The sequence below is a fragment of the Oryctolagus cuniculus genome, chromosome 14 (assembly GCF_964237555.1).
Source record: "Oryctolagus cuniculus chromosome 14, mOryCun1.1, whole genome shotgun sequence".
NCBI lineage: Eukaryota > Metazoa > Chordata > Mammalia > Lagomorpha > Leporidae > Oryctolagus > Oryctolagus cuniculus.
In genome coordinates, this window is record NC_091445.1 from 6264680 (window position 1) to 6285677 (window position 20998).

The window sequence follows — 20998 nt, forward strand, 5'->3', positions numbered from 1 at the left end:
TTTATTTTTGTAGATATTGGAAATAGAATTTCTTTTTCAGGTAATTCGCTATTCTAATAACACCACTGATTTTGCATATTGAGTTTGTATTTTGCAGCTTTGCTAATTTTGCTTACTAGTTTTAACAGATTTTTGGTGGAGTCTCTGAGGTTTTCTGTATTTGACATCATTGTATCTGTGAGCTGACAGTTTGGCCTCTTCCTTTCTGATATGGAAGCCCTTTATTTATTTCCCCTGCCTAATTGCTCTGGCTGGGACTTCTGCTACTATGTTGAATAGAAGTATAGAAAGTGCGCATCCTAGTCTTGTTCCAGATACGAGAGAGTTTTCAGCTTTTTCCCATTTGGTATGATGTTTACTGTTATCTTGTCTTACATGGCCTTCATGATGCTGAGATCTATTCCTTCTCTATATAATTTGTTTAGTTTTTATCATGAAGAGATGATTGATTTTATCCAGTACCGTTCCTGCAAGTGATTTAGGCACTTTGTTCTGTTGCTGTGGTGTACCATATCAATTTGTTGTGTATGTTGAATCACCTTTGCATCCCTGGGATCAATCTTACTTGACCATGATAAGTAATTGTTTTTTGCACTGCACACTGCCCCTAACGCAGGCATCTAGATATTTAAAGCCAGAGTGCAGAGAGAGGAGAAACAGAGATCTGTCGCTTCACTCCACAAATGCTTGCAGTAGCCAGAACTAGGCCAGACTGAAGCCAGGAGCCAGGAATTCCTTCTGAGTTTCCCAAATGGATGGCAGGAACCCAAGCATTTGCACTATTATCTGCTTCCTCCCAGGTGCATTTGCAGGAAGCTGGATTAGAGTCACCGAGGAACTGGGACTCAACCGGGCACTCAGATATAGGAATTATCTGCTTAAACTACTGAATCACAGTACCCAGCCCAGTAATGTTTTTAATGTGCTGTTGGGTGCTTGCTGGCAGCACATATACTTACATTGGAACGATACAGAGAAGACTAGCATGGCCCACGTGTCAGGATGACAGGCAAATTCATGAAGTGTTTGATATTTTTGGCATTTTTTCAACATGTCTCAGGGAAAGGTTGAGGTGATGGACACACCAGCCATTATGACCATTCCCTCCCCTTACTGTGGATAGAGGTCTTCCGGGCGTGACTTGAGTGTCACTACAGATCCAAAACATTGGACAGAGCTCCATAGCCCCACCCAGCACACATCTCTGGATATCAGCTATAAGTCCCAGGCATTCCACTGAACTACCGAAGCATATTCTTAAGAAAAAAGCCTTTAGAAGAGATACCAACAAATATTTTCCTTGATGCACAAAAATAAATGTAGAAACAATAAGGGACATGAACAAGGAATGCAGTAGGACACCCCAAAAGGAACACAGTAATGGTTACTATTAGACTGTGAAGATGAGGACATAGACGAAATGCTGGAAAGGGAATTCAAAATAATGATTATAAGATTACTTAAAGAGAAACAATAACATGAGTTAAATTCATACATGACATGGGAGAGAAATTCTGCCAGGGGATAAAGATATTAAAGTAGAATCAAACTGAAATATTAGAAAATGAAGCACTCACAGTGTCAAGTAAAAATACAGCAGAAAACATTAACAGACTCAGTGAGGCAGAAGAAAGAGTATCTGAACAAAAGACAAATCTTTTGAAATAGACAAACGAAAAAGAAAAAACCAAAACATGAAACCATGTTTATGATTTATGAGATGTCATCAAATGACTGAATATATGTGTCTTAGGAATTCCTAAAGGAGGATAAAAGCAGGAGGACATAGAAAACTTATTCAGGGGCTGGCGCCGTGGCGCTCTAGGTTAATCCTCCGCCTGCAGCACCGGCATCCCATATGGGCACTCTTTCTAGTCCTGGTTGCTCCTCTTCCAGTCCCGCTCTCTGCTGTGGCCCGGGAAGGCAGTGGAGGATGGCCCAAGTGCTTGGGCCCTGCACCCACATGGGAGACCGGGAGGAAACACCTGGCTCCTGACTTCGGATCAGCGCAGCTCCGGCCTTTGTGGCCACTTGGGGAGTGAACCAAAGGAAGGAAGACCTTTCTCTCTGTCTCTCTCACACTGTCTCTAACTCTGCCTGTCATATAAATGAATAAAATCTTAAAAACTTATTCAGTGAATAATAGCTAATAATTTTCCTAAATTGTAGAAGGATGTGGACATCTAAATACAGGAACCACACAGAACCCCAAATAGACCTGATCACAAAACATCTTTACCATGACACATTATATTAAAACTTTCAAAAGTAGAACATACAGATTCTAAAATGTGCAAGAGAGAAAGGTGAGATTACTTTTAAAATATCTCCAAGCAAAGTAACAAATTTCTCTTCAGAAACCCTACTAGCTATAGAAAAGAATGGAGAGATATAGTCTAAGTCCTTAAAGAAAAAAAGCCTTCAAAATTTCTAATTTAATGCATGTTCCACCTTCTCTCTTCACGGGACCTAATGAAATATCACAATATTTACCAATAAAGGAAGCAGTTTGTGAGAAGCTAATATTTCCAGAAAGAATTGATGCTAACCCTGCAGAGTCACAAGAAAGTAGACCTGTGGAACAGAATGTGATACAACATACACTCAACGTGGATCTGACTGGACACCTTGGCTGTTTGTAGGGGGATATTTTTATTATGAGAACTGATCGCCTTGTTTATGTGCAGATTTTCTGTAGCCTTAAAGGAAAAAACAATAAAGGATTATTGCAGGCAGATTCAAAAAAAAAAAAAAAAAAAAAAGCCTTCAACCAGAATACTATACCCAGCAAAGCTCTCATTTAGAAATGAAGGTGAAATAAATACCTTCAGGGACAAATAAAAATGGAAAGAATTTGTCACTACCCAGGGAGGCTTACTAATGATCCTTAAGGATTTTACTACACACAGAAACAGAGGAGGATAGCATTGTACAAGTGTGTATAGTCACAAAACCCGATAATAGTACAAAGGAAATCTGAAAAAAAAGGAATATTTATGAAAAAATGGCATGACTCAAGGCATTACTTCTCACTACTAACCTGAATGTAAATGTACTGAATTATCCAATTAAAAGATGCAGACTGGCTGAAAAGATTAAGACACAAGATCCATGTATATGCTGCCTTCAAAAAACGTGCCCTGCCAACAAAGATGTACACAGACTGGAAGAGGATGGAAAAAGATACTCCATGCACATGGAAATAAAAAGCAAGCAGAAGGAGCTGTCTTAATATTGAACCAAATAGACTTCAAGAACAGAACTGTTAATGAAGAAGGTCATTATGTAATGATTAAGGGATCCATGTAACATGAAGCTGGGACTGTAGTAAACATACATGCACCCAAAGCCAGAACACTCATCTATTTAAAACAAACACTAGTGGATCCAAAGGGAGACATATGCTTCTATACAGTCATAATGGGAGACTTCAGTACTCCACTTTTATCAGATGAACTAGAGAAAAATCAACAAAGAACAATAGAGCTGATCTACGTTATGGACCCCATGGATCTAATCAATATCTACAGAACATTTTATCCCACAGGGGCAGATACACATTCTTTTCATCAACACATGGGACTTTCTCTGGGTAGACCATATGCTTGGCCATGAAGCAAGTCTGCAAATGCAACAAAATTGAAATCTTACCATGTATCTTTTCTGATCTCACTGAAATGAAGCTGGACATTAACAGCATAAGAAACTCAACAAAATATACAAACACCTAGAAATTGAACAACACTGCTACTGAAGGAATAGTGGGTCATAGAAGAAATCAAAAGGGAAATACAAAAAAATCCCTGTGTATTTATATGGTGCCAGGTGTATTGTCTCCCTTTTCATTTCTCATTTTATACATTTGAATCATCTTTCTCTTAGTCTAACTAGGGATTCGTCAATTTTGTTTGTGTTTTCAAAGAAATAGATCTTTGTTTCATTGCTGTTTTTGTAATTTTTTTTAGTGTCTGTGTCATTTATTTTCAAGTCTTCTTATTTCTTTCCTTCTACTAATTTTTTTCTTTCTTTTTTTTTTTTTTTTGACAGGCAGAGTGGACAGTGAGAGAAAGAGACAGAGAGAAAGGTCTTCCTTTTGCCGTTGGTTTACCTTCCAATGGCCGCCGCGTCCAGCGCGCTACGGCCGGCGCACTGCGCTGATCCGAAGCCAGGAGCCAGGTGCCTCTCCTGGCCTCCCATGCGGGCACAGGGCCCAAGTACTTGGGCCATCCTCCAGTGCACTCCTGGGCCATAGCAGAGAGCTGGCCTGGAAGAGGGGCAACCGGGATAGAATCCGGCGCCCCGACCGGGACTAGAACCCGGTGTGCCGGTGCCGTAAGGCGGAGGATTAGCCTAGTGAGCCACGGTGCCGGCCACCTTCTACTAATTTTTAATTTGGCTTGTTCATATTTTTCTAGTTCCTTGAGATGCTGTGATAGGTTGTTTATTTGAGATCTTTTTTTAAAAATGTAGACACTGATTGAATAAACTTCTTAGTGTATTGCCTTTGCTGTAGTCTGTGGCTTTTGGTATACCGTGTTTTCATTTTCATTCATTTAAATACATTTTTAAAAATTTTTCTTCATAATTCCATCCATTGATTGTTCAGGAATAAGTTTGATTTCCATGTATTTATGTAGCTTCCAAATTTTTTCTTCTTACTCTTTTCTATTTTTGTTGTAATATGATCAGAAAAGATAATCAATCTGACTTCTAGTTTTTAAAATTTGTTAAGACTTGCTTTATGTCCTACCATATGCTGTTTCCTGGAGAATGTCCCAGGTGCTGTTGAGAAGTATGTGTGTTCTGTTGGATGCATTGTTCTGTAGATGCCTCCTCAGCCCAGTTGTTGCAGTTTGCAATTTAGCTCTGTAGTTTCTTTACTGATTTTCCTTTTGGATGGCTTGCCATTGCTCAAAGAGTGGAGTTGAAGGCTTAAGCAGTATTGTTTTGGAGTCTAGCTCTCCCTTTAGGTCTATTCATATTTCCTTTATATTTGGTTACTCTCGAGGGGTACCTCTATATGTTTTAAATATTTATTATTTGAGATGCAGAGTTACAGACAGAGCGAGAGACAGAAAGCATGGTCTTCCGTCTGCTGGTTCACACCCCAAGTGGCCACAATGGCCGGAGTTGGACGAATCAGAAGCCAGGATCCAGGAGCTGCTTCTGGGTCTCCCTTGTGGGTACATGGGCCCAAGCACCTGGTTCATCTTCCTTTGCCTTCTCAGGCCATTAACAGAGAGCGGGATTGGAAGAGTAGCAGCTAGGACATGAACCGGTACCCATATGGGATGTGAGCACTGCAGGCGGAGGCTTTACCTACTATGCTAGTGCATTGGCCACACGCCTGTGTCTTTTTATTTATTTTGTTATTTCCTCTTGCTTGATTGAACCCTTTATTATTATTTTTTTTTTTTGACAGGCAGAGTTAGACAGTGAGAGAGAGAGAGACAGAGAGAAAGGTCTTCCTTCCATTGGTTCACCCCCCAAATGGCCGCCATGGCCAGAACACTGTGCCGATCTGAAGCCAGGAGCCAGGTGCTTCTCCTGGTCTCCCATGCGGGTGCAGGGCCCAAGCACTTGGGCCATCCTCCACTGCCTTCCCGGGCCACAGCAGAGAGCTGGACTGGAAGAGGAGCAACTGGGACAGAATTCAGCACCCCGACTGGGACTGGGACTGGAACCTGGGGTGCCGGCGCCTCAGGTGGAGGATTAGCCAAGTGAGCCACAGCATGGGACTGAACCCTTTATTATTATATAATGACTTTTTTTTTTTTTTACTAGTTTTGTTGAAAAATCTATTATTTGTCTATTTGGTAGTGAGGTAGATACATTGATAGAGAGGAAAGAGAGAGGGAAAGAGAGATACACTGTCCATTGGGTCACCCTCCAAATGCCTGACCTGACGCTGGGAGCCGGGAACTCAGTCCAGATCTCCCACATTAGTGGCAGGCACCCCATCATTCGTGCCATCAGTATTGCCTCTAGGCTTTGTATTAGCAGGAAGCCCATGGCAGGAGCTGGAGTCAGATGTACTCTGGTACAGGGGGTTTATTTATTCCCAGTCTTATCTCTAGGCTAAATGCTCACTCCTAAAACCTATTTCTAATCAGATAGAGGTATGGTTCCTAATGTGCTATTTCAGACTCCATTAGCATGGACTATTTTCTTCCGTACTTTGGCTTTCAGTAACTTGTGTGTTTTTAGAAGTCAAGTGAGATTCTTATAAGCAGCATATAGTTCGGTCTTGTTTTCTTACTCATTGGGTCACTGTGGCTTTTTAAATCGTATTTACTTATTTATTTTCATTGTATTTTAAAGAGGGGGGAGAGAAAGAAAAAGGGGGGGGAGAGAGCGTGTGACACAGGCTGCACAGTGCACAAACCATCTCCTGCTGCCTTGGAGGGTCTGCAGTAGCAGGAAGCAGTAATTGGAAGCGAGTAGAGATACACAGGTGCGGGATGTGGGCATCCCGAGTACACTCTGGACCACTGTGCCAAAAATTCCCCTTCCTCCTTCTGCCTTCCAGTTGTAGAATTTAATGCATTCATAGGTTAGGTAATTATTTTTGGTAAGGTCTTTCTGGTGCCATTTTGATACTTGTTTTCTTATTTTGTTGTAGTTCCTGTCTTTCTCCCTCTTAGGTATTCTTCCTTGTGGTTAAGTAATTTCTTAAATAGTGTGTTTTGATTACTTGTTATGTCTGGGACACATATTATAAATTTTTGCTTTCTAGTTACCACGAGACTTACAGAATACTTCTTTTTGTTGTAACAAGCTATTTTGAAATAATAGGAACATAACATTCATCACAAATCAGGAAAATAAACACAAAGAGGTAAGACATACTGGTAAAGATTTCCATATTCCATTCCTCCTCACAATTGATTCTTTTTATTTCTCATTTTGCCTCTTTCTGTCTTAGGTGTTTCTTACCATTTTATGTAGCTTTTATTATTTTTAATTGCTTTTTAGTCTCCCCCACTAATATTAATGATTTATGACACCATGTTTACAGTATTAGAGTGTTTAGGAGTTTGTCAGTACAATTAGTCTTATCAGTGAGTTTTCTGCTTTCTGATATTGTTTGTTACTGTCTATCTTTCAGTTTGAAAAATTCTCTTTAACCTTTCTTGTGAGTCAGATGTGGTGGTCTCATCATACTTCCTCTGGGCCTGTAAGTGTGGGGAGCAATCCGGACTGGACTGAGTTACTGGAATTAAGACTTATTCTATGCATCTGCTCTCCCACAATATGGCGCTGAGAAGGGAAACAGCTTCTACACAGCTGCCTCCAGTTCAACCAATAAACTGTGGGACCTGCTCCTGATTGGAGGAGAGCAGCGTACTCGGCGTGTGGGTAGCAGAGTTGGGGTTGGTGGAAGAGGACTATAAAGGAGGAGAGAGACGGCATGCACCGGGAACATCTAAGGGGAACATCTGAAGGAACACCTGTGCAGCCCCCCAGAGAGCCGGCCGGCGGTGTGCCGCTCCCCTGCGGAAGTGGGGAATGTGGCCAGGGGGAACTGCCCTTCCACGGAGGTGGAAGGGATAGTAGCCAACCCGGGAAGAACCAGCAGCAAACCCGGGGAGGGCCGAGCAGACGAAAGAACAATGCAGGGTCCTGTGTCGTTCCTCCACGAAGAGGGGGAGCGACATAATGGTGCCGTGACTCGGATAAGGAAACTTAGGAGGGAAGAAGTGACTCGGATAGGAAGCGACTCGGATAGGAAGCCTAGGCAGGGCTTAGTGTCGTTCCCCCACGAAGAGGGGGAGCGACATAATGGTGCCGTGACTCGGATATGAAGCCTAGGCAGGGCTTAGTGTCGTTCCTCCATGAAGAGGGGGAGCGACATAATGGTGCCGTGACTCGGATAGGAAACCTAGGACGGATAGGAAACTTAGGACGGAAAGGAAACCTAGGAGGGAAAGAACGGGAAGAACTGGGAAAATACCGGAGAGAGAGACTAGCAAAGAGCCTAGGTGCCGGAAGAAGCTATTGAAAGCCTAGGCATAGACTCGGATATGGACTGTGGGAAAGAAGTTAGGATTGAAAGCGAAAGTGAAAGCTTTCATAGACTCGGATGTGGACTATGGCGGGGAAGCTAGGAGATTGAAAGCGAAAGTGAAACCTGGAGGAGGCTTGGACTCAGATATGGACTGTGGGAAAGAAGTTAGGATTTAAAGTGAAAGCAAGAAGAAACTTAGACTTAGATACGGACTGCAGGTTGAAAGTGAAAGTGAAACCTATAAGAAACTTAGACTTGGATACGGACTGTGGGGAGAAGCCAGGAGAAATGAGAGGAATATTGTTGGAAGAAAACTTAAGGAAACATACCGGATAGAGAAGAATGTTAGGGAGGATGAAGCCGCGGGGGGCAGGCCGAGGCGGATACGAAAGCCACTTTGGGATTCTCAAGTTAGCCCGGGAATGGGGGGCGAAAAGTTGAAACCAGAAGCTGAAACGTAAGCCAGATTGGGATCCGTCTGATTAGCCCGGGGAGCAAAGGACGGGAAGCCAAATCGTGGGGCGGAGACGTATGCTGGGTTGAATTCGCCAGGCTAGCCCAGGGAACTTAGATTGAATGCTAGTGGCGGACACGTAAGCTACGCTGTGTTACTCGCGGAAGCCGCCGCGTGCAGAGAGAGCACGGGGCGTGAATAGATAGGGAACGGGGCTGGCGCGAGGCCATGGTGCAGACGCGAAGGGCGTGGAGACCGCGGAGCGCGCGAAGCCAAGCCGCGCAAAGCCGGGAAGCTGCGCAGATGAGAGAGGCGCGGGCTGAAGCGGCTCAGCCGGCGAGGCGCCGAGAAGCAGCCTCGGGGCGGGGCGAGGCGCCGGGAAGCTGCGTGGAGCCGTGAAGCTGCCGGCAGGGCGAGGCGCCGGGAAGCTGCAGGGATAAGAGAAATAGAAGTTTAGAAGTAAAGATGAGAGAAATAGGAATGCTGGAAGATAGAAGTAAAATGGGAGAAATAGGAATGCCCGGAGATAGAGAAATAGAGAAATAGAAAGGCCTCCCTACAACACTGCAATGTGAGAGCTTGGATTCGGTCTGCCTGATTAAGTGAGGCGATGAGCACGATGAGCACCTGCGGCGGCTAGCAGCTTATGCGCCGCAGGTCACTGAAGACAGGCACGAATTAACATCAGTAAGGCCTCCCCACAAAAAGGCAATGAGAAGGCTTGGATTCGGTTTGCCTGATAGAGCTTGTAAGCCCCTGCGGGCAGAGCAAAGCATGCGCTGCAGGGCACCGAACACAGGCACGCATCAGCGCCTAAAAACCTCCTCACAACATGGCGAAGAGAGGACCCGGATTCGGTTTGCCTGATTGATAGGACTTGTAAGAGCCTGTGGCAACTCTAGCAAGTAGAGCAGAGTGTGTGCCGCGGGACACCGAAGACAGGCGCGTATCAACGCCAAAAATAAAAAGAAAGGGGGATCTGTGGGGAGCAATCCGGACTGGACTGAGTTACTGGAATTAAGACTTATTCTATGCATCTGCTCTCCCACAATATGGCGCTGAGAAGGGAAACAGCTTCTACACAGCTGCCTCCAGTTCAACCAATAAACTGTGGGACCTGCTCCTGATTGGAGGAGAGCAGCGTACTCGGCGTGTGGGTAGCAGAGTTGGGGTTGGTGGAAGAGGACTATAAAGGAGGAGAGAGACGGCATGCACCGGGAACATCTAAGGGGAACATCTGAAGGAACACCTGTGCAGCCCCCCAGAGAGCCGGCCGGCGGTGTGCCGCTCCCCTGCGGAAGTGGGGAATGTGGCCAGGGGGAACTGCCCTTCCACGGAGGTGGAAGGGATAGTAGCCAACCCGGGAAGAACCAGCAGCAAACCCGGGGAGGGCCGAGCAGACGAAAGAACAGCGCAGGGTCCTGTGTCGTTCCTCCACGAAGAGGGGGAGCGACATGTAAGATTTCTGCTAAGAAGTCTGTAGTCTGGTGAATTGAGACCCCATTCTGTTATTTGTTTCATTTCTTCTGGAGCTTTGAGAGTCAGCTCTTTATGCTGAACCTTGGAAACCCTGATTGTGATATGTCTTGGAGTAGACTTGGTGGGTGACCTTTTATCTGTACCTGATAGTTTTCCCTCTCTAGGTTATTAGCTCTTTGAATATGCCTCCTATCCCTTTGTCATTTCCAGTTCCCTCTTGAATCCCAGTAACTGATATGTTTTTTTCTTTTCACTCTATTCCAAAGTTTCTATAAGATTCTTCATTCCTTTGATTCTTTTTGTTTCTTTTTTCTCCTCCAACTGTGTATTTTTTTTCTATTCTTTATTTTTTTGAAAGGCAGAGAAAGAGAGAGGGAGAAATCCTATTTTTTAGTTTACTCTCCAAATGCCTACAACATCTGTTCTCCCAATGTGGCTGGCAGAAATCCACCTATGTGAGCCATCACCTCCTGCCTCCTATAGTGCACATTAACAAGAAGCTGGTATTGGGAGCGGAGCCGAGTTTAAACATAGGTATTCCACTATGTGATGTGGGCATCCAGAGGATGCCAAACACCCATCTGCTACTGTGTGTTTCAGATAGCGTGTCTTTAACCTTCTGTTTGATCTATTCTGCTGTTGATGTTTTCAATTGCATTTTAAATTCACTTAGCGTACTTTTCATTTGAACCATTTCTGTTTGATTTATTTGAATTTCTTCCATCTTTCTGTCAAGCTTCTCTGTTAGAGTATTAAATTATTTGTGTTCTCTCTGTTGAAGTTCATTGAATTTCTTTAAAATAGCTATTTTTAAGTCTCTGTCCAAACATTTGGAAATTTCAATTCCTAGACGGTTAGTTTCTAGCATCTTGCTTTGTTTATTAGGTCACGATTCCCTGGAGGTTCTTGACACGTGTTGGTTTGTGCATTGAAGGATTAGTTACAGTAATCTGGCTTTTCTTGTAGCTGTCCTTTCAGAAATTCCAAGCAGTCTGTTTATATTATTAGAACTTGTGGATACTTCTGTTACTTCAGCACTCAATGGCACTGTAACTTGAAGTTTGCTACAGGTCCACTCTGGGTGCATTTTCACTTTTTCAATCTTCATTTATTCAGTTCTAAATCATTCCCCAAGCTGAGATCTGTCCCACATCTGTAGTTGGTGTATTGTTCAGAACAAACCAAGCAAGCACTTAAAAGGTGTAATCTGTCCCTACAACTCTGTTCCATTCACTGGACTGGGCCCTGATGCCTTGTCCTGTTGCCTCCAATGCCAATACCATGATGCTCATCACACCCAGAACCACAATCCACTGCAGCCTGGGAGTGGATTGAATCCCGCTCTGCTACAGTCTGTTTGATGCTCAGCAGAATTCCTGTCTGACGTTCATACCAGGTGCTGGTGATGCTGACTGGTATAAGACTGATCAGTTGAGGAGGCCATGTAATTCTGTTTGCTTGTGGAATAAGTCCAGAGACTCCAACTGCAGATACTGGCTGGGGCCAGGAACCATCAGTATTTTATCAGCCTGCCACCGAGTCCCAGTAGAGTCTGCTTCCCTGCTGTCTGCCCGAGGTTGTAGGAGGGATGATAGAGGTAGCCTGTCTGCCATCCCGACAGGAGCTAGGTGAGTCATAGTGGTCTCCTTAGGCCCTGTGTGATCATGGGGTTGCATGCCTGATCCTGGCAAGGTTGCGGTGATACATGGTGAAACAGGTCCATCCCACCAGGGCACAGGTCTCTGCATGATACAGGGGCAAGTCTAGAGAACCCACCCACAGGCACTGACCTAGGGATGGGGTCTTTTGGGATCTGCCTAGTGTTGACCTTTACCAACTCAGCACTGAGTCCCAAGATAGTCTTGTTGTTTCTGTCTGTGCAAGGTTGGAGGAGGATGATAAAGATAGCCCCTTGGCTGCTTGCATTGGCACTATGCAGAGTCACCCCTGGGTCTCACAGTCTCAAGGGTGCACACCAGGCCCACTTCATGCTGGCTGTGATAAGTGCTAAAATGAGTCTGTCCAACTGAAGCACAGATGTCTGCCTAACTCCAGGACAAGTCTACCATTTCCATCTGTGAGAAGTAATCTAGGTGTAGAGGCCTCCCACCTGGCCGAGCAGCCTTCTGATATTCAGGCGACAGATAGGAGCCTGTGGACAAGGGCTGTGAGCCCCTGTGCAGCTCTGAGATGTTCAGCGGTGCCATCAAAAAAGTGCCTCCTCCTATGTGACTTCTTGTTGTTGTATGAAAACTAGGCTTTGTGGGTCTCTCACCTGGTTTCAGCAGCTCCTGTGGAGAAGGCTGTTGGGATAATAACTCAGATTGACGGGGAGATGGTGTCAGAGCAGCTAACGTGGGTGTTGCTTTGGTTCACGTCCTCTCTCTAGTTTTTCATCTTTATGCATTGGTCCTGGTTTTGACAACTAATAATGTATTTTTTCTTTCCATATGTTGACTTTTTTATAACTTTGTTAGCTTCAACAGTTGAAGTGTCTTTTACTGAAGTGCACATAAAGGATATTCCTGTATTAGAAAAAGAATAGTTACTTGCTTTTAAATCAATGCTGTGTGCCATACCACAGCGTTAGTAGCCAATCTAGGTAATAATCGAGAATGATTTACCTGAAGAATCACTTTTGGATTCATAGAAGAAGCTCTAATCATTATAAGTGAGTGTAAGGTTATTGCATGCCAGTCTTGGTAGGGTAGGTCGATTTTGCTCAGGACTCCATCTCCCTGTCTCATTACTGAGGTACAGATGTGAGGGGCACACTGCTGTTGTACCCAAGCCTCATATCGCTTGGAGGATTGTTTCCAACAGCAGCCCTCAGAGGGCCATGCTAGGGCTTGTCCTGCTCGACATTTTGTGTGAATGATTTGAGTCCTTAGAATAGATATTTATCAGCTTTTTACATGACGGTGTCAGGGAGAGAGATAGTGAATGTGTTGGGTCTTAAGAAGAAAATCATTATTCTGCCTAAACTTGACAAGCCAAGTATGAAATATGAAATTGCACTCCTGCAAAAAAGTATCAGAAACACCTCATATTGTAAACATAGGAAAGAATAAATGCAAATTAGCAATAATGTATGTGGGGGAAGTTCCGTAGCAAACTCAAATAGAAATCTGTAGAAAACCAACAGGAACCAAAATGCCAAACACAGCTTTCACCATTTTCATTATCATTAAATATAATAATATAAAAGCAAATATGGTATTTCCTGGAAGTTACAGGGAAGCACTGTTTGTGATGAGGCTTTGCCTATCTTTTACTGTCTCTGGCACAACTAGAGTATCAGTTTGGGTTCTGGGCTATGCTTTGAGTGGCAAAGATTACTAAGTAAATTCTGAGAGAATAATCAATGTGGTGAGGTACGAGAAGGCACCTATCTATGAAGTGTTTTAGTTAACTCCAAAGGCATAGCCTTCTGGAAAGGCCTGTCTTATATTAGAGGATCTAGATTTCATCTGTATGCTTCCAGCTGATGAAACTACCAGAAAAGGGTAGACTCCATGGGTGACAGATTTGAGATAATGTTGAATAAATCCAAGGACAATATAAGGGAACTCCAAAAAGTTAGTAGTAAATTAAAGTTAACAGATTTTATTTTGGTGCAAAAGTCTTTGAATAGATTTGTAGTTTTTTTCATAATACAGTTTTTCCAAGAACTTTTTGAAGTCACTCTTGTATTTGTGGAAAGTCTACTGTGGGATTCCTTTTGGAATCCCAAGTGGATGTGTCCAGCTGTCAGCAATACGGTGTGAGAGCACAGTTGCAGGTTTCTTTCTTGTAGCATGATGCAGAACCAAGACTGGCTAATTTGTCATGTGTCTTATACTGTTTGCAAATTATGAGCCAGGTTAATTGCCATTTGGTGGAGGACTGAAAAGAAAAGTCTTGGTTTTGGTTTAGAATAGTCTTAAAACAACAGCTTCTCATCTGGTAATGCTTATTAGCACAGGGCACAAAGCTCTCTGAACACCTCTTTTATAGTCTGACCTAGTTTCTTTACCTGGTAACTTTAAAATTTAATTAATATACTAATCAACTTATCTATGAGAAAGTGAGCTCACTTACATCTCCTGGTTCACTCCCCAAACGCCTAAAATGGCCAGGGGGCTAGAATCAAGGGCTGAGAGCTGAATGCAAGTCTCCCAAGCCAGTGGCAGGAACCCACACCTCCCTTACCACCTCCTGGGGTCTGCATTAGCAGGAAGCTAGAGCCAGAAGCTGGAATCCCATGGCTGTCATAACTGGCATCCTAACTACTAGTCCAGACTCCCCCCGTACCTGATGATGTCTCGTGGAGCCCTGATTCTTGTCTTCAGCTCTACTAGACATGTGCATTAGCAACAGCAAAAATGCTATAGAGTGGACTCCTTGCATAACCCCTGACTTTGTGTGTGGTCTTGGCTGTTAGACTTCACCTCTCCTTTCTAGAATACAGTGGAGATACTAATAGTTGCCGTTTTGATAAGGTTCTGGTGAAAATTAGGAGCTGATGCATGTGAGCATACTTGGCAGTTAAGTATGGTACTCCGTGAGTTGTGAGTTTTATTTAGTTCCTAAGAGTTCTAGGTCTGAAAGTCTATACTCACTCATATGAAAAGAAGGCTTTTCCTCACAACACAATGTATATTTAAGGAAAGATGTGTGTATGCCTGAAGATAAAGACACGGGAACACTGTTTTGGGGAAAGTGAGATTAGTGTTTTTAAAAGTTTCATTTGTCTAGATTTATGTTATTTGTTCAAGTAATACTAAGGTTCTTGTGAAACTGCAAAGTCTTTAACAAAAAAAGGATGATGATTTTCTTAGATCTCATACCCTTCTAGTCCTATTTCCGGCACTACATTGTGTGGTCCAGATTCTTAGCTTATATTGTATGGAGTAAAAAGTAGAATATATTTTACAATAAAATGGAGACATTGCTTTTAGTTGTTGCAGCATTCATTTTTGGAAAAGTATTCTTTTTCTGTTATTTTTAATGGAGTCAGAGATGATAAGTTGTTTAAATATTTTCATTTGATGTGAAGATACTTCAGAAATTATGGAATCAAAAGATATGTTTATTTTGGTACAAAAATTTTTGGAATCTATGCATATGTAGTTTTTTTCATAAAACTCATTTTCCAAGAACTATTGAAATGTCCTTGTATGTGATTTTGACAATGTTAGGTCAATTTGTTTTTGTCTTCTTCTTCTTCTTTTTTTTTTTTTTTTTTTTTTTTTTTGAGTTTACTGACAAAAATCCAAGACAGACATCCCTAGAACAAAGGATAATTAACTGGTTTGAACATCAATTAAGAACAACCTTCCAAGGTTGTTTATAAAATTTTGCAGCATGGTTGGTCCAAGAAACCAAGTCAGGCTTTAACTGATCTGGTGCTACTTTTACTAATCCTTTTTATTAGTTTTCTGTTCACGATTTGGGATTGTTCTGTCAAGATCAGAGATTGAAAACTAAAAAGGCAAATGTCTATTGTCATGATTTTTGGGGGGAGAGAATTTTTTGTTCAGAGCTCTCTTTTAGCATATGTAAAATAGATGTACAGGGGCCAGCACTGTGGCACAGTGGGTTTAAGCTCTGGCCTGCGGCACCAGCATCCCATATTGGCATCTGTTCTAGTCCTGGCCACTCCTCTTCTGATCCAGCTCTCTCCTATGGCCTGGGAAAACAGTAGAAGATGGCCCAACTCCTTGGGCCCCTGCATCCTCTTAGGAGACTTGGAGGGAGCTCTTGGCTCCTGGCTTTGGATCAGCTCGGCTCTGGCTTGTTTTGCCCATTTGGTGGGTGAGCCAGTGGATGGTGGACTTTTCTCTCTGTCTCTACCTCTCTCTAACTCTGTCTTTCAAATAAATAAAAATAATAAATCTTTAAAAAATATATGTACAGTTAGATCTAAGTATGAATAAGTTATTTAGTAAATCTGATATCAGAATTAGGGAGTAAATTAGCATTATTCAGGAATTTACTTTCAAATACCTAAGAATAGTCATAGCAAATATGTTCAGTGGCCGGCGCTGCGGCTCAATAGGCTAATCCTCCACCTAGCAGCGCCAGCACTCCGGGTTCTAGTCCCGGTCGGGGCGCCGGATTCTGTCCCGGTTGCCCCTCTTCCAGGCCAGCTCTCTGCTGTGGCCCGGGAAGGCAGTGGAGGATGGCCCAAGTACTTGGGCCCTGCACCCCATGGGAGACCAGGAGAAGTACCTGGCTCCTGCCTTCAGATCAGTGCAGTGCGCTGGCCGCAGCACGCCGACCGCGGTGGCCATTGGAAGATGAACCAACGGCAAAGGAAGACCTTTCTCTCTGTCTTTCTCTCACTATCCACTCTGCCTGGTTAAAAAAAAAAAAATGTTCAGGACTTTTATTAAAAAAAAGGAAAACGATAATTTAAAATACAATAGTCAAGACACACACACACACACATATATACACATATAGTACTTGAAAGGCATAGTTACAGAGAGGGAGAGAGAGATCCTACGTGGTCTCTCATTTGGTTCATTGACCAAATTGCCTCAACTACCAGGGCTTGGCCAGGCTGAAGCCAGGAGCTTGGAGGTCCATAAGGGTCTTCCACATGGGTAGCCATTGTTCAAGTTATTGGGCCATCATCTACTGCTTTCCCAGGGACGTTAGCAGGTAGCTGGATTGGAAGAGGAGCAGCTAGGCCTTGAATCAGTGCTCAGATGGGATGCCAGCATTGCAGATGGTAACTTAACCTCCTACTGTTCCACAACACTGGCCCTCATACCATCCATTTTGATTCGAAGGTTCAATGTTGGAAAGATGTCAGAACCTAAAAATTACCCTATGAAAACACTAGCAGGTACATAGGCAGAAATTGACAGATTTTAAAATTGATATAGAAATACAAAGGAATAAGATTTAAAAAAAATCTTGAAGAAGAATATATGTGGAAGAATTACAGATTGAATTATTAAGACACTGTAAACCTGTAGTAATTAAGATAGTGCGGCATTGGTGTGGGACTAGACGAACTGACTAATGAGACTGTCTGAGGAATGTGGATACTGACCCACGGATATTCAGTCATGGGGTTTAAGACAAAGGTTGTCACTACAGTGCAGTTGGGACAGGCGGGCCTTCCGTAAGCAGTACTGTGTCAGTGAGGTGTCTATAAGGAAAAGCTGTATCTTGACCCTTATCTGACATGACATACAAAAATTGATTCTGGGTGGATTTGGGATCTAAATGTAAGAATTACAGCATTAAACCTTCTAGATAATGCAGGAGAATATATCACAGCACCAAAGAGGTCCTCAGCAGGACTCCAAGAGTGCTAGCCATAACATAAAAATCGATAAATTTTGATTCATTAAAAGTAAGAATTTCTTTTTATGGGAAGATACCCTTATGAGAGTGAATAGATGACGCATCAAACAGAAGATGATACAGCATATAGGCATATAAAAGGATTCATATCCAAATTGATAAAGGAGAAATCATCAAGAACCAATAAAAGCATTAATAATAAATAGATAACTGAATAAGAATATTGGCAAGATTGAACAGATACTCCACAAAACTGGGTATTCATAAATCCAGTGAATAATACAGAAAGGGCTCAGTATCTGTTTCACCCCTGGGAAACGTGAATTAAAACCACAAGTAATACCACTGCATACCCACCCAAATGCTGAAACAGAAATGGTGGAAAGTGCTTCCAAGGATGGGAAGTGTTCACAGTTCTCATGCAGCAGTTGGAAACTGGTCAGCCCTTTTAGAGAATGAGTGCCCGTGAAGTACCGTGATGAGCATGTATATATCCTTAGAGTCTGCAGTTCTGCTCATGGGCGTAAATGTGGCAGACAGGCATAGATGTCTGTGAGAATTCTTCCTTAAAACCTGGGAGGTGCCCACAGGGATAAATTATCCTCTGTCTACAGAACGGAGTAGTGCAGGGTCCCAAAGGTGCTCCACAGCTGTCCGTCACAGCGTGGATGTGTCTGGCAGGCGTGACGCTGGGCAAAGAACCAGAGACACAGAGTAGAATATGTTGCACAGTTACATTTCTTTGAGGCACAAAAGCATTCTAAACTGCAGTCTCTGTTAGAAGACAGCAGACAGCATAGTGGGTGTTCGGGAAGTAGTCTCTGGAAGGGAATGCGTATGAGACTGAGTTGGAGTGGTTGTGCCCTGCTACTTTACGTAGGTGCTGCTTACATGGACTTGTTCAGTTGTAAAATTCACCCCATTGTATTGTTGATATGCATTCCTTTATGCCTGTATGTAACACTTCAATATTTTTTTTTTAAGATTTATTTATTTGAAAGACACAGTGACAGATTGAGTTGGAGATAAAGAGGGAGACATTCACTGGTTCAGTCCACAAATGGCTGCAACGGCCAGGGTTGGACCAGCATGGAACCAGGAATCAGGAACTGATGCTGGGTCTCCCATGTGGGTGTCAGGAACCCAAGGACTTGAGTCGTCGTCTGCTGCCTCTCCAGGTGCATTAGTAGGGAGCTGAATCAGAAGAGGAGCAGCCAGGACACGTACTGGCATTCTGACGTGGGATGCAGGCATTGCAAGCTGTGGCTTAACCTGCTGCACCACAAAAGCCGCCCACAACACAGAGTTTTAGAAATTGACCTCAGGATGTCATAATCTCATCTCCTTGGTCTCTGTTAAGGGGCTCCTGCCTCAGTGGACAGAGTGTTTGAGTCACTGAGCCTGGGTACTCCTTTTGTAGGGTGTAACAGGGTACTGCTGCCGACAGTGGACTTCTACTGACTTGTCATTTCTCACAGTCTTTCTCCAGACAGAGGCTAAGGTCAAGTTTATCCTCACTAATTACTGTCACATTCCCAGACCATTCACCGAAGTGCCTGTGACCATTTCTTTTGTTGTAGAAAAAGAGGGTATTTACTCTTGGGGAAAAGAAAGCGTAAAATTTACTCTTGGTATTGTTGAAATGGTAATTTTTATTCCACTCCATTACCTGGGAACATCAGTTGCCATTTAAGGCCTCTTCTTTTTTCTCATCTGTATAAACTGTGAGTCAGTGTTGAGCAAACTGCACTGTACTGAGTTCAGTGTTTGTATTGCACAGTTTTTGGTTTTAATCATTTCCTTATGTTCTTGGTGTTTGCATAGCTCATAGGTCAATACAAAAAAAGTCATTAGTTGATAGTTACAGTTTCCTATAAAAATATTTATTTTTCCATTTTAGGTGATCAAAAATGGGGAGAAAAGTAAGCAGAATCCGTCTTGCTTCTGAACCCAGTATAATTCACTTTCTGCAGATTTCTTGGGAGAAAACAGTGGGATCTGGATTTGTTATCCTACTTACTGATGGTCAGTTGGCATGGACTGGGACAGGTAATGTTGAAGCAGAATTTTTAAAGAAAATTTAATGTGCTGTTTTTCAGTCCTCAATGATTCCTCAGATTGAAGTATTTAGTAAATATCGGGTAAAACTGACATTACCTTTTGAAATGTTTCCCTAAAGTTTATTACTTGGAAGGCCCACCTTCCACATACAAGTGCCTGGGACCGAGTCTTGGCACTGCTCCAGATTCAGGCTTCCTGCAGTAGTGTACCCTGGGAGGCAGCAGAGGACAGAGTAAGTACCTGGGTCCTTGCTGCTCTATGAGAGACCTGGATTGAGTTCTTGGCTAGTAGATTCTGCCTGGCTTAGTCCTGGGTACTGTGGGCGCTTGAGAAGTAAACTAGTGAATGGAAGATCTCTGTCTCTCCCTCTCTCTCTGACTTTCAATAAATAAATAAAGATTAAAAAAATGATAAACTGCACTGTGAAATTTTCTTTCGGAAATGTTATAAATTATATAGCATAGTCAAATTTAATTTATACTTCCAGGCTTTAAAAAGTATTTATCTGAGACACACAGCACCCACACACACACACATACACACACACACACACATACACACCTATATCGATATCGATATCAATATCTATATCAATATCTATATCTATATCTATATCTATATCTATATCTAACTCCCATCTGCTGATTCACTCCCCAAATGCCTGCAAAAGCCAGAACTGGGCTGAGGCTGGGGCTAGGCACTGGGAACATGTTCTAGTTGTCCTATGGCTAGGCACGGGGAACATGTTCTAGTTGTCCTGTGGCTAGGCACGGGGAACATGTTCTAGTTGTCCTATGGCTAGGCACGGGGAACATGTTCTAGTTGTCCTATGGCTAGGCACGGGGAACATGTTCTAGTTGTCCTATGGCTAGGCACGGGGAACATGTTCTAGTTGTCCTATGGCTAGGCACGGGGAACATGTTCTAGTTGTCCTATGGCTAGGCACGGGGAACATGTTCTAGTTGTCCTATGGCTAGGCACGGGGAACATGTTCTAGTTGTCCTATGGCTAGGCACGGGGAACATGTTCTAGTTGTCCTATGGCTAGGCACGGGGAACATGTTCTAGTTGTCCTATGGCAAGGCACGGGGAACATGTTCTAGTTGTCCTATGGCTAGGCACTGGGAACATGTTCTAGTTGTCCTATGTAGATGGGAGGAACATGTTCTAGTTGTCCTATGTAGATGGGAGGAACTCAGTTTCTTGAGCCATTACTGTCACCTGCCAGGGTCTTGAATTAGCAGGCAGCTGAAGCCAGGATCTCGAGCCAGGAATCAAACCCTGGTTCTCCAGCATAAGACACGGGAACCAGTAAGCATCTGCTCCTCACAGGTTTTTCGATTTGATTATTTGTGACAGAGAACAAGTACATTTGAGATGGGATTACTGTAAAATACAGAAACTTCAAAGGTACTGTTTCCAGGACTTACTATGGAATGCAATTAAGCTGTACATGAAATTTATTTTTATTTTTATTTTTATATTTATTTGAAAGGTAGTTATGGAAAGAGAGAGAGAAATGTCTTCCGTCCACTGGTTAACTCTCCAAATGGCCACAAAGACCAGGGCTGGGCCAGGCCGAAGCCAGGAGCCAGTGGCTTCTTCCAGGTCTCCCACGTGAGTGCCGAGACCCTTGTACCTGGGCCAATCTCTGCTGCCTTCCCAGGTGCTTCAGCAGTGTCGCTCCCCCTCTTG

The 20998-nt window shown here is 43.2% G+C and overlaps 1 protein-coding gene and 1 non-coding gene across 9 annotated transcripts in view; both read left to right on the forward strand.

Annotated features, from left to right (window-relative positions):
• The window catches only part of XRCC4 (X-ray repair cross complementing 4), a 285177-nt gene that overhangs the window by 22717 nt on the left and 241462 nt on the right, over positions 1-20998 (forward strand). For 7 of the 8 annotated variants that reach the window (XM_070056390.1, XM_070056397.1, XM_070056391.1 and 4 more), the window contains one exon: positions 19144-19292. In XM_070056390.1, the coding sequence (XP_069912491.1) occupies positions 19154-19292 (139 nt within the window). In that variant the 5' untranslated portion in view covers positions 19144-19153. Of the gene's footprint in view, positions 1-6718; positions 6839-19143; positions 19293-20998 lie in introns of those variants that run through there. The other variant, XM_070056394.1, reaches the window with a different exon arrangement.
• LOC127492918 (U6 spliceosomal RNA) lies at positions 933-1037 on the forward strand. Its single transcript, XR_007922736.2, has one exon. It is a non-coding gene; the product is annotated as a U6 spliceosomal RNA (small nuclear RNA).